This window comes from Mastacembelus armatus, chromosome 11 (assembly GCF_900324485.2).
Source record: "Mastacembelus armatus chromosome 11, fMasArm1.2, whole genome shotgun sequence".
In the NCBI taxonomy this organism is placed as follows: domain Eukaryota; kingdom Metazoa; phylum Chordata; class Actinopteri; order Synbranchiformes; family Mastacembelidae; genus Mastacembelus; species Mastacembelus armatus.
Genome location: NC_046643.1, coordinates 17,107,820 through 17,120,893, shown reverse-complemented (window position 1 = coordinate 17,120,893; position 13,074 = coordinate 17,107,820). Strand labels below are relative to the sequence as shown.

The window sequence follows — 13,074 nt, the reverse complement described above, 5'->3', positions numbered from 1 at the left end:
CTGCAAACATCATGGTCCACGGAGATTCCTGTCTAACCTCATCTGTCAGCCTGTCCATCACCACAGCAAACAAGAAGGGGCTCAAAGCCGATCCTTGGTGCAGTCCCACCTCCACCTTGAACTCCTCTGTCACCCCTACAGCACACCTCACCACTGTCTTACAGCTCTCATACATGTCCTGCACCACTCGAACATACTTCTCTGCCACTCCAGACATTGCTATGACATTAATAGCATCTACACATCATTAAAATAAAAACCCAGGTTTGTCATGCTTCTCACTCAATTCCAAATAACATTCATGTATCCAAATGTTCAAAATGACAAAAATTAAATTAGACATTTTTGTTAAACTGCTCTTTGTAGCTCCTCTGTCAGTCATGTTTGATCTTTGGTTTGATTGAAATGATGTAAAACATCATTATTTCTCATAATTTGGAAAAATTACACCTGCACTCTATAAACAGTAAATGATATTCCCAAAACTGGGAATATAAAGAACAATCAGCCAAATTTCATGTCTTGTTATATATTTACTGTAAGTACTGTTTTTATTACCGGTGCATTGCAAACAAGTATTACAATTTTATGAGACTTTAATTGAAGGTTTGGTATTGCCCAACTGTTTCACTGAGTTAGCTGTAAGTGTAAGGGTGCACAGTGCCAATATGACACAAAAGACATTTTATATTAACCTCATTCATGCCAAACTATACACGCAGTGTAAATTAAACTACGCATTTATTTATTCAGGACATTTTTAATGTGTCCTTATCATTACACAAGAACAGCAGGATTTACTCCAGCCACCCACAACATAACCACTAACAGCTAAAACATAAAATAATTAACGCTTCTATGACAAAAACTAAACATTGTAAGCATCATAAAACTACACCAGAACAGTTTTATTGGACTGCATTTTGCAAGTGTACCTAATAAAGTGGACACAAAGTGTATTCCATTTAATTCTATCGAGTGGAATTAAAATCCGCTTTTTTAATTTTTTAGATTAAGATACAATTTGTATCAACTACATACTGCCTCTCATTTTATACAGTTCAGAGACAACTCCAAAGCATTACAATGTATAACAAGGTGGATACCACAATACAAAAAGACACAAACTCATGTTTATCATGGTTTCATTTTCAGTCTTATCACTGAAAGACAGTTTGGGTTGGACTTTGTCATCTCAGTGACTGGTTCTGACTCTGCAGCATCACAATCTTGACCACAAGCATCTGAGGATCAATAATCTCAGGAAACATGTCCATGGCCGTGTCCACCAAGTGTGCACTGAAGATAGCCAGGAGCTTCTTCCGCACAACTTCTCTCTCTTCACTGCTGGGACTTGTCCCCTGAGGAGGCTCCCAGTGGGAGTGCTCCCCTGTCAGGCGGCGAGCTGCCAGAGGTTGAGCCCCGAATGGCTCAGACCAGTACAACTGCTGCTGCTGACTCTGAACGTGGCAGTGCTGGAAATCTGTTGGCATGCTGTAAGCAGGCATGCTAGCTCGGTATGTGACATAGCTAGAAACATGAGGTGGGCCATAAGGGACCATATCAGCGCTGAAGCTGCTGATGCTGTGATGCTGCTTGTGATGCTGGAAAGGTGCTGTGGTCCTCTGAGCAGGAGGGCAAGAGCTGCATGGTGTACTTCTAGGAGCACCGTACTGTGGTCTTACCCTGTGGGGATACTGGCAGCTGCCATATGTTGCCCCATATTTCTGATCACACAGACTCCAAGGAGCCTCCTTCAGCTGACTGTCAATGGACCCTAAACCCGAATCGAGCTTCTCCTGAGACCCACCGTGCCGCACTGAGCTGTGGATAGAAGATGGTGCTTGACCAGTCTTCTCCTTTCTAGTTGTGGCCCTTTTGCTGCAACGGTGGCTTGTCTTCATTTGAGCTAAATGTTCATTTTTATGATCTTTTTTAATGGAGCCATTTTCATATCCTAGAGTCAGTTTCTTTGCCATATCCTCCACCAGCAACAGGCTCTGTCCGGGCACAGGACTAGAGCGAGCTGAAGATTGTTGCTGAACACTGGACGGGTGCTTAGCACCGTCCCGAAGCTCATCAGCAACAGAGCGATTAGACTGTTTGGCTCGTTCAGGATGGTGGAATTTACATTTTATTCCATACGTGCATTTCTTTCCTGAGTAGAGAATAAAACATTAAATGTTAGAAGAATTCATAAGAGTCTAAACCAGTCTGATGGCTCTATGAGGCCAGAGCAACAGCTTTTTTAAGATAATGACTTTGATAATAAGATAAGCACACACTGAGGTACCATTAATCCAAGAAGAAGAGGGTCCTAAATGTTGAAGCCGCGTCTCTCATAGAAGCGAAACATAAAATAGAGTAATATGTAAAACAACCATCTGTCAGTCATAGACTCACAGTCTGTCCTGCTCATTTTCTCTGACAGTTATCCTTTTTTAATGATCTCATCTGTGACAGCTGTAATTCTTGAAAACATGTTGGGGACGTGATATGAACTTGTTTGCACCCGAATTTATCCTTCATGACAGCATAACAATACACCAGGTTAATCTGGGCTAACTAAAGCTGTCAGAGTTGGCTGACCCTGAAAGGCTCGTTGTAAATACACTTGGAAACACTTGTCACCCTAGCAACGTTAAGGGAACAAACATAACGCAACACGTCCTGTAGAAGACACAAAGCACTAAACTGCTTTACTACAGTGTTATTGTTCTGCATGTAAGTGTTTTTCTTAAAGCTTCATACAAATAGTTTTGTGTTATTTTAGCCTGTACTGTTACCGAGCCTTGATGTAAATGCTAAACACATTAGCAGTAACAATGCTAATGCTTAGCAGGTAAAAGGTTTACTCTATTCACCATGCTAGTTTTGTGTGTTAGCTAAAATGAGCTAATTAGTGCTAACAAAAATGGGATTGTCATTAGGTTTGCAGGAATTGGACCATAAATCAAAGTATTAAACAAATTTAGACCAGATGAAGGAGCTGGAACAAATGTCAAATTAACCTCAAAGTTATTATAATTCATCCTGAAAGGAACATGAATGTCTGTGCCAAATTTCATGGCAGTCAGCATGTCAAAAGTTGTTGACATAGTTCAGTCTGTGGTGAACAAACTGACACTGATATCTATGGAGCTAAAATGATAGTATGGCTAAAAACTAAAACTGATGCCAGAAACTGGCACATCTCATTTAAAAACAATGCCACACAGTGCCAGTCCTGTGTTATAGATCGTCTCTCACCGTAAGGGCACGGCTGTTTTTTCTGAGTCTTTGGAAACCTCCGCAGAAAGTTCTCCAGGTTGGGTCCATGTCGGCCCAGAGGATCATCAGGAGGCATGAACCTGCACCAGGGTGAAATTAAAACATCAGTCACATTTCTACTTCCTAACTGACTCATTTATTCAACATCTGTGTTGGGTGAAGGCAGCATAGGAAGCCTCATATCAAAAAGGCAGCACTCACTTGTTATTAACAAAGGAGTACATGAGTAGCCTCTCCTCAATGAACCGCTTCCACTCTGGCTTCTCTCCCTGAAGGTCCCGGTACATATCATTGGACACGATGATACCATCAGATTCAAAGGCCAGTTTGACAATGAAGCAGTCGTCATTACAGACCACCCTTTTGCCTGCGACACGTCGTGATGGGGTGAACACTAGAATCTTCCTCCTCTCTAGGTCTCGCAGAATGTGCTGATCTGTAAAGCACGCACAAAGTCACAATAAGCCCTGAAGGTTTTTCTTTTTTTGTCAACCCCATTTCTACTAATAGGGTTACACTAAATAACAGAAACAGCTCTCTGTACAAAGCAGTACAGGTCAACTGCAGCACAAACTATATCTCCCAAAATGACCCATCCATGCATCCATGCATCCACCCATCCAAGCATCCACCCATCCATGCATCCATCCATCCATCCATCCATCCATCCATCCATCCTCTATAATGCTTATCCAATTCAGAGTCATGGGAGAGCTGAAGCCAATCCCTGCTGATACTGGGCACAGACTGCGAGTCTATCAAAGGGCTGACAAACACAGAGACACAGAGACAAACACTCACACTCATATTAACATCTATGGGCAATTTAGAGTCACCATTTAATCTAACCCCAACCTGCATGTGTTTGGACAGTGGGAGGAAGCTGGAGTGCCCTGAGAAAACCCACACAGGCACATGGAAGACATGCAAACTCCACACAGAAAGGCCCTGGGGTTGAACAGGATTTGAACACAGAACCTTCTTGCGGTGAGGTGATAATGAACTTGCTGCACGTGCATGTTCACCAGCAAGTCACCAACTCTATCTGTTTCCTGTTTGATGCTGAGCATGTAGTTCACAGCTACTTTTTCCTGTAAAAACAGCTGTATCCACAAATGATGCTGTTAAGAGAGGTAAGCATGAGCAACTAAACATAAAACAAAAAAGTAAACATAATGCTTTGTAAAGCCAAGGGGAGCTACAGATTAAGGTGATAATTCTTTGTAGATTCATCACTACTGCTTTCACCTTGTCATAAAAATATTGCTTTGTGTAAATTGTATACAAGTGCTAATAGTCATTTTCGGTGCATATCAATTAGGGTTTTTCCCAGCAGGCAGAGTTGACCTAGTTAAATATTAACTATGGACACTAAAAGTACATCTTGTAAGAGAACATCAGCAATCTGTTGATCTGCATAAAGCAAATGAGCATTTGATGAGAAACAGCCTCCAAATCCAGGACACCAAAAGCTGCAACAGTGACAGTTTAAATGGCTATCTTTCAGCATCACAAACCACTGGAAAAACCCTGTGTTTTTATCTTCAGAGTTGTAGTTACAAATGACACTCATTTTCTTATTGTTTAAAAAACCCTCCATGGGTATTTCCCCATTTAGAGCTCAGTGTGACACCTTTTGCATCAGCACAAATCTTGTCCTGCTCTTTTATGCTGTTTCTTAATTTATTCTCTGGTTTACTGAAGTCAAACAAAAACCTAATTTGAATGAGGTGGCAACTAAAAATGATTGTCATTATTGATTATTCTGCAAATTAGTCTTCATTAAATATTAAATCTTTAGTATTATATCTATTATTTGTAGTGAGAGAGTTCTGTACCTATCCTTCTTTTTCTCTCTAAAATATTCATAAATAGTAAAAAATAACCTGTAAACTTCCCATAACACAAATTAATATATTTAAATGCTCAGTTTAATAATAGTAATATTATAAAATACTTTGTTTACAATGATATAAAACAGAGATGTTTCATGAAATATAAAACAAATAATTTCAGCTCAAATTTCAAACTGTACAAAAAGAAGCAAATCCTTTTTTTTTTTTTTTTTTTTTTTTTTAAATCACAAAACCTTCACAGCAATTCAACCACACCTTGATTTGAAGTATTAAGGAGCGCAGTGTGAGACGGTGCCAGCCATGCAAAGAAGTACATGGCTTCACAAGAAACATGAACTCCCATCGTGTTACCTGTGATGGTAACATCTGGCCGGGGCTGCTCCTTCCTCCATGACGGAACAAACACAGTGACTTCAGTGTGGCCTCTATCCAGGAAGAAATTCACAGCCAACTGGATTCCCAGACATGAGAAAACTTCCTTGTTCCCATGGCTGAATGAACAAATGAAAACCAGGAAAAATAAAACATTATGCACTAACAACTGAACACACGTCTGTGGATCTTCCCTGAACCAGTTTAGAACAATGACTAACATGTCATTTATCATCTCATTGATCACTGAAACCACATCACAGCTCTTATCAACAGAACAAGCCCACGTGTCGATCTTGTCATGGATAATTTAAATACTAAAGCAGCAAAGAAAAACTATTTTTGTAAATGATTAATGCAACAAATATTTTCTGAAATGATCAGTTAACGTAAAAAAAAAATCATTTTGCTTGATTTGTTAGCCCAACAGTCCAAAATTCAAAAGATACTCAACTTACATTTCAAGACCAGCAAACATTTATATTTAAGGTGTGGAGCCTGTGAATTTTCCATACAAATACATGACAAACACACAAGGAAATGAAATGTCTTTGTTCACAGACCAGAGTGCAACATAGAAGAGACACTAAGGGAGAGTGAAAAATAATTAGTAGGTGTAAAAAACTAAATATATGATAAATAATAATAATAAATAAATAATAAACTGATAAACCCTTCTGTGTGTTTCTTGTCTTGACCCTTAGTACTGATTCTGGGTTTGGTTGCTTGGCTTGGGAACAGTTTCATCCAGCTAATTCAAACAGGCACCAGCAGCAAACAGTTACATTAGACAATCAAACCTGAGTAATAGTTAAAAATGTATAAAGACAGCACACTGTTGCTGAGTATTTAGTTAAGCAAAACGTAATACAATATGATAGCTGTAAGTGTTCAGAGGTCTTGAAGGATTTTCGATTAAAGTGGAGAACATCAAAAGAAGAGGAGTGTCAGAGAGTAAATATGCTGTCAGGCCTGTTCCCATTGGTATATGTTCTTATGCTATAAGAAACACTCGTCTTCAAGAAAACACAATGGCACACATATATGCATGTGGTCTGATTTGCATACTCGAGCAGCTAGTTTACAACGTGTCTGAACGGGCGTGCCTGCCTGAAAATGCTAAAGGACAGAGGGGTGTGTACAACAGCACACACATACTGAGACACTGATATTCTCTCACTCGTTTTTTCTCCAATTCAATGCTCCTCTGTTCCTCGAACTGTGTGTGCATGTCGTGGTATGAGAAGCCAGATGATGGAAAAGGTTAAACACCTTCCCACAGGCAGAGTTAAAGTCTTAGAGGTGCTGAAAAGCTGATAGCAAAGTTCCTGCTTCTCTATTAAGGCTATGCATGACAACCTCCAACACTAAAGAAAAATCTAACCAACTCCATAGTGGCTGAGAGCAGGAGAGACATACACATTCTCTCTTCTCTGCCAACCATGTAAAAGCCAGTGGTTGGGTGAAGCTCTAATTGTGTTTGCAAAACTGGTGTATGAATAACAGTTGTTGATCATGAACAAGCCCTCAGGCAATGCACACTGCAAAACGTCAGTGGTATTTATTTTCTGTGAGTCCTGAGAAGCACAAAGCAGTCTGTCACAAAACTCTGCCATGTTGGCTGAGAACCTGTGATCCCTGACAACAGACTGATAGCGGTTAGCCATGCTAGCATCGAGGGCCTGCTGGCAGTGACACTGTGGATTGGTTCATCTGGACTGAAATGACGCATCAAATGTGGTTCACAATTTATTAGATTTTGTAGCTCAATGTCTGTCATTTACTATGACTGTCTTGTCTTATCATTTTATACTGCTGTAACTCCTATGTTATCTTTTTGTTGTTGACAGTCATATCACTATCTTATAAAACAATCATCACAAAAACTACTCATTTATGTAATGGTTAGAACTAAAACACAAAGTGTTAGATCAGTCTGAGTCAATAAGTGGCTTTATATCCAAACATAATGCAAAATCTAATTGTGCTTTTCCATCAAGTACAATTATATTAATGTTAGACTTTGGTTTGCCGAGTATGTATGTCACTGATACTAACTTCCCAGTCAGGTGGCATTTGAACCCTTGCAGAATAAAATAAAACAAATTTAAATATTAGTCAAAGATAACACAAATAAACACATCATGCTAAGGTCATGCCACAGCATCTCAATCGGATTCAGGTCAGGACTTTGATTAGGCCACTCCAAAGTCTTCATTTTGTTTTTCTTCAGCCATTCAGAGGTGGACTTGCTGGTGTGTTTTGGATCATTGTCCTGCTGCAGAACCCAAGTTCGCTCGAGCTTGAGGACACGAACAGATGGCCGGACATTCTCCTTCAGGATTTTTTGGTAGACAGCAGAATTCATGGTTCCATTTATCACAGCAAGTCTTCCAGGTCCTGAAGCAGCAAAACAGCCCCAGACCATCACACTACCACCACCATATTTTACTGTTGGTATGATGTTCTTTTTCTGAAATGCGTTGTTACTTTTACACCAGACGTAATGGGACACACACCTTCCAAAAAGTTCAACTTTTGTCTCGTCAGTCCACAGAATATTTTCCCAAAAGTCTTGGGGATCATCAAGATGTTTTCTGGCAAAACTGAGACGAGCCTTTATGTTCTTTTTGCTCAGCAGTGGTTTTCGTCTTGGAACTCTGCCATGCAGACCATTTTTGCCCAGTCTCTTTCTTATGGTGGAGTCATGAACAGTGACCTTAACTGAGGCAAGTAAGGCCTGCAGTTCTTTGATTGTTGTTGTGGGGTCTTTTGTGACCTCTTGGATGAGTCGTCGCTGTGCTCTTGGAGTAATTTTGGTCGGCCGGCCCCTCCTGGAAAGGTTCTCCACTGTTCCATGTTTTCACCATTTGTAGATAATGGCTCTCACTGTGGCTCACTGCAGTCTCAAAGCTTTAGAAATGGCTTTATAACCTTTTCCAGACTCATAGATCTCAATTACTTTCTTTCTCATTGGTTTTTAAATTTCTTTGGCTCTCGGCATGATGTCTAGCTTTTGAGGATCTTTTGGTCTGCTTCACTTTGTCAGACAGGTCCTATTTAAGTGATTTCTTGATTGCGAACAGGTGTGGCTAGAGGAATTGAACTCCACAACCAAACCACAGTTAAGTTATGTTTTAACAGGGGGGGGGGCAAACACTTATTCACACAGGGCCATGTAGTTTGGGATTTTGTTTTCCCTTAATAAAATAAAAATAAAAACTGCATGATGTGTTTATTTGTGTTATCTTTCACTAATATTTAAATTTGTTTGATGATCTGAAACAAAGTGTGACAAACATGCAAAAAAATAAGAAATCAGGAAGGGGGCCAACACTTTTTCACACCACTGTAAATTGTGCATGTCATGATTCCTGCTAAGTCTGCATCACAGTTTGCATTCCTTAATAGACTACACCATCGTTTTTGTGTGTTTGTATCATTTCAACTAAAGATGTAAGTAATAGCTGGAAAATACATTTGGCCCTCGACCTCAAACCCACACAAATACTGTTTTTTTTTTTTTTTTTAACAAATGAAAAAGCAAATATTTGATTAACTTTCTGTTGATTGAAAAATCACCAGTCTACTAATCGTTGTAGCTCTCAGAAACATAAAACTGTGTTGAATCCTCATATTTGAGAAGCTAGAAGTGAATCTGGGGCATTTTTTCTTGAGAAATAATAACTAATTCATTTCTGATCTGCTTTTTGTTGCTCACCTCATGGCCACGTTGCTGCCATCTATAACGATGGGTCTCAGAGCGTCTTCGTTCTCACTGCTCTCCTCTCTGCTCTGAGGAGATGTCTCAGTAACAGGCAGCTGCAAGGTGGGAACTGCAGGCGGGGTGTCACCTCTGGGCACCAGCACTGACATTGTTGTCACTGGCCCTTGTTTGGTCTCCGGACCGGCCCCGGCCCTCACCAGCTCCCCGAGAACCTTGTCTGTGTCGATGTTGGGGCCAAATTTCTGCTGAACAGCCTGAACCTGAGCTGTGGAGTAGCCTAGCTTGTGGAAGAACTCAAGGAGCTGGGGGTCTGGGGTTGGGTCAGGTTCACCAGGATACATTTTCTCACAGGAAGGATGGGAGTAGTTTTGAGCTGCGAGAAGTGACGGGAACATCCATGCAGAAGAGTCAGAGTCCATGAGGTTCACAGAACCTGCGGTGGGGATTTTACTCCATGAGTTCACAGATGGGACAGCAACATCAACATTCATTTCTTCTTCGTTACTGCAGTCCACTCATGTTCCACCTGCCTGGAAAAACACAGCAATTGTTCCTGTTTCCAGTCTCCAGTAATGATTGACAGAATATTCTTTGAATTGTTTTCAAGGTGAAACTCAGACAATTTAAGTCCAAGTATATTTGCAAAATGTTTGTTTAAACTTATTCTATATTCTATTCTATTTTACACACCTTTTACTCTAAAGATAAATATAACAACTGAGAACAGAACTGAGAGGGCAAAAAGGGGAATCTAATGTCATTACTGCTTTATATGAATTAAAAATGAAGAGCGCTTCTCATTTTCTAAACACATGAGTCTATTTATAAGTTTGAAAAGTCGCTTCTGTTGTTTCATCTTAACCAAAGAAGGGAGATTAACTTACTGCAGCTATAAAGCGAAGAAATGATCCGGAACACGCGTCTTCACTCTCAGGTGTCCATGCGCAGAGTCTGGCGCAGCCGAGGAGCGAAGCGACGAGAAGCTGCGTTTTGAATTGTGAGCCGGTACAAGGAAGTTGGGGTTTTTCCTTTTTCTTGACATCAGCAAACAACTAGCAGGCAACCAATGTGGAGGTTCGGTCGAGTCACATGCTGGGATTCCAGTAAAAACTGTTTGGTAAAAGGGTGATCTCGAAACATCTGACACCGGTGCTCATTACGTTTACCGCGTCAGTTACGCACGACAAAAAAAAAAAAAAGTCAAAAGAGAAATATTTTCTTCTTGGGAGTTTACAACATAATAAATCGAAACTTGTCCTATGGAGATATTTATAAAATACATCTAAAACCAGCTTCCTGTAGTCAGATCTGCCTTTAAATTGCTCCTAAATAGATATCTGCCTTTGTAAACCCACGTTTGTTACATTATAGTCCACTAAGCTTTTATTGAGGGAACATATTTATATTATTTACATATCTGACTATGTCCTAAAATACAAAACATAAATGGCTAAAACATTTTAGTTTTTTTTTTCTTCATAAGAATCAGAGAAATGATTTTATTAGATAAGAAACTGGAATATCTGCATTGTTTTTTCCTCTGTCTTCGTTTGTTACTATGTCTCTTCATCGTCTGTGGATGAGTGACCCAGTCCACCACATGAACCACTGTTTCTAACAAAGATTGGAAACATGGATAATGTTCATCTCTGACAACTAAAAAAAAATAAATAAATAAATAAAAAAAACATTCAACAGGTTTCCAGAACAGAATTTTATTTGATATCAGGTGCTATTAATTTTGGTTAAATGCTTCATACTTGTTTTACCCTCTATGACAGTTACGAATTCTCCATTGTGGTTTTGGTTTAGGTGCAATTTCAAGGGGGATGTTAGGGAGAACAGCAGGATGGGACACTGGTTCTTCAGGTAAAGTGACGACTGGATTTATCGGTTGCTGTCTGTGGTCAGATGTTGATTCTGGTTTAGGAGCTGCCTGAGGTCTTGTTTGTGACTCTGGCTCAGATGATGGTTCCGGTACGGGAACTGCCTCAGTTGTTATTTCTGACTGTTGCTCAGGTGTTAGTTCTGGTGTGGCCACTGTCGCAGGTGTTGGTTCTGGTGTGGCCACTGTCTCAGGTGTTGGTTCTGGTGTGGCCACTGTCTCAGGTGTTGGTTCTGGTGTGGGCACTGTCTCAGGTGTTGGTTCTGGTGTGGCCACTGTCTCAGGTGTTGGTTCTGGTGTGGCCACTGTCGCAGGTGTTGGTTCTGGTGTGGCCACTGTCTCAGGTGTTGGTTCTGGTGTGGCCACTGTCTCAGGTGTTGGTTCTGGTGTGGCCACTGTCGCAGGTGTTGGTTCTGGTGTGGCCACTGTCTCAGGTGTTGGTTCTGGTGTGGCCACTGTCTCAGGTGTTGGTTCTGGTGTGGCCACTGTCGCAGGTGTTGGTTCTGGTGTGGCCACTGTCTCAGGTGTTGGTTCTGGTGTGGCCACTGTCGCAGGTGTTGGTTCTGGTGTGGCCACTGTCTCAGGTGTTGGTTCTGGTGTGGGCACTGTCTCAGGTGTTGGTTCTGGTGTGGCCACTGTCTCAGGTGTTGGTTCTGGTGTGGCCGCTGTCGCAGGTGTTGGTTCTGGTGTGGCCACTGTCTCAGGTGTTGGTTCTGGTGTGGCCGCTGTCGCAGGTGTTGGTTCTGGTGTGGGCACTGTCTCAGGTGTGGCCACTGTCGCAGGTGTTGGTTCTGGTGTGGGCACTGTCTCAGGTGTGGCCACTGTCTCAGGTGTTGGTTCTGGTGTGGCCACTGTCTCAGGTGTTGGTTCTGGTGTGGGCACTGTCTCAGGTGTTGGTTCTGGTGTGGCCACTGTCGCAGGTGTTGGTTCTGGTGTGGCCACTGTCGCAGGTGTTGGTTCTGGTGTGGCCACTGTCTCAGGTGTTGGTTCTGGTGTGGCCACTGTCGCAGGTGTTGGTTCTGGTGTGGCCACTGTCTCAGGTGTTGGTTCTGGTGTGGCCACTGTCGCAGGTGTTGGTTCTGGTGTGGCCACTGTCTCAGGTGTTGGTTCTGGTGTGGGCACTGTCTCAGGTGTTGGTTCTGGTGTGGCCACTGTCGCAGGTGTTGGTTCTGGTGTGGCCACTGTCTCAGGTGTTGGTTCTGGTGTGGCCACTGTCTCAGGTGTTGGTTCTGGTGTGGCCACTGTCGCAGGTGTTGGTTCTGGTGTGGGCACTGTCTCAGGTGTGGCCACTGTCTCAGGTGTTGGTTCTGGTGTGGCCACTGTCTCAGGTGTTGGTTCTGGTGTGGGCACTGTCTCAGGTGTTGGTTCTGGTGTGGCCACTGTCGCAGGTGTTGGTTCTGGTGTGGCCACTGTCGCAGGTGTTGGTTCTGGTGTGGCCACTGTCTCAGGTGTTGGTTCTGGTGTGGCCACTGTCGCAGGTGTTGGTTCTGGTGTGGCCACTGTCTCAGGTGTTGGTTCTGGTGTGGCCACTGTCGCAGGTGGTTGGTTCTGGTGTGGCCACTGTCTCAGGTGTTGGTTCTGGTGTGGGCACTGTCTCAGGTGTTGGTTCTGGTGTGGCCACTGTCTCAGGTGTTGGTTCTGGTGTGGCCACTGTCTCAGGTGTTGGTTCTGGTGTGGCCACTGTCGCAGGTGTTGGTTCTGGTGTGGGCACTGTCTCAGGTGTGGCCACTGTCTCAGGTGTTGGTTCTGGTGTGGCCACTGTCTCAGGTGTTGGTTCTGGTGTGGCCACTGTCTCAGGTGTTGGTTCTGGTGTGGCCACTGTCTCAGGTGTTGGTTCTGGTGTGGGCACTGTCGCAGGTGTTGGTTCTGGTGTGGCACTGTCTGGTTGGTTTGTGGTGGTGTGGCCACTGTCGCAGGTGTTGGTTCTGGTGTGGCACTGTCGCAGGTGTTGGTTCTGGTGTGGG

At 42.5% G+C, this 13,074-nt stretch overlaps 1 protein-coding gene across 1 annotated transcript; it reads right to left on the bottom strand.

Moving 5' to 3' along the window:
* Positions 1–974: 974 nt before the first annotated feature.
* zc3h12ab (zinc finger CCCH-type containing 12Ab) lies at positions 975–10,320 on the bottom strand. The gene is made up of 6 exons (XM_026300869.1): positions 10,110–10,320; positions 9,220–9,755; positions 5,478–5,617; positions 3,472–3,706; positions 3,250–3,350; positions 975–2,158 (listed from the first exon to the last, which is right to left on the bottom strand). The coding sequence occupies exons 2-6, from the start codon at positions 9,714–9,716 to the stop codon at positions 1,191–1,193; spliced, it is 1,941 nt and encodes a 646-aa protein (XP_026156654.1). The 5' UTR covers positions 9,717–9,755; positions 10,110–10,320; the 3' UTR covers positions 975–1,190.
* Between the last annotated feature and the right edge of the window lie 2,754 nt (positions 10,321–13,074).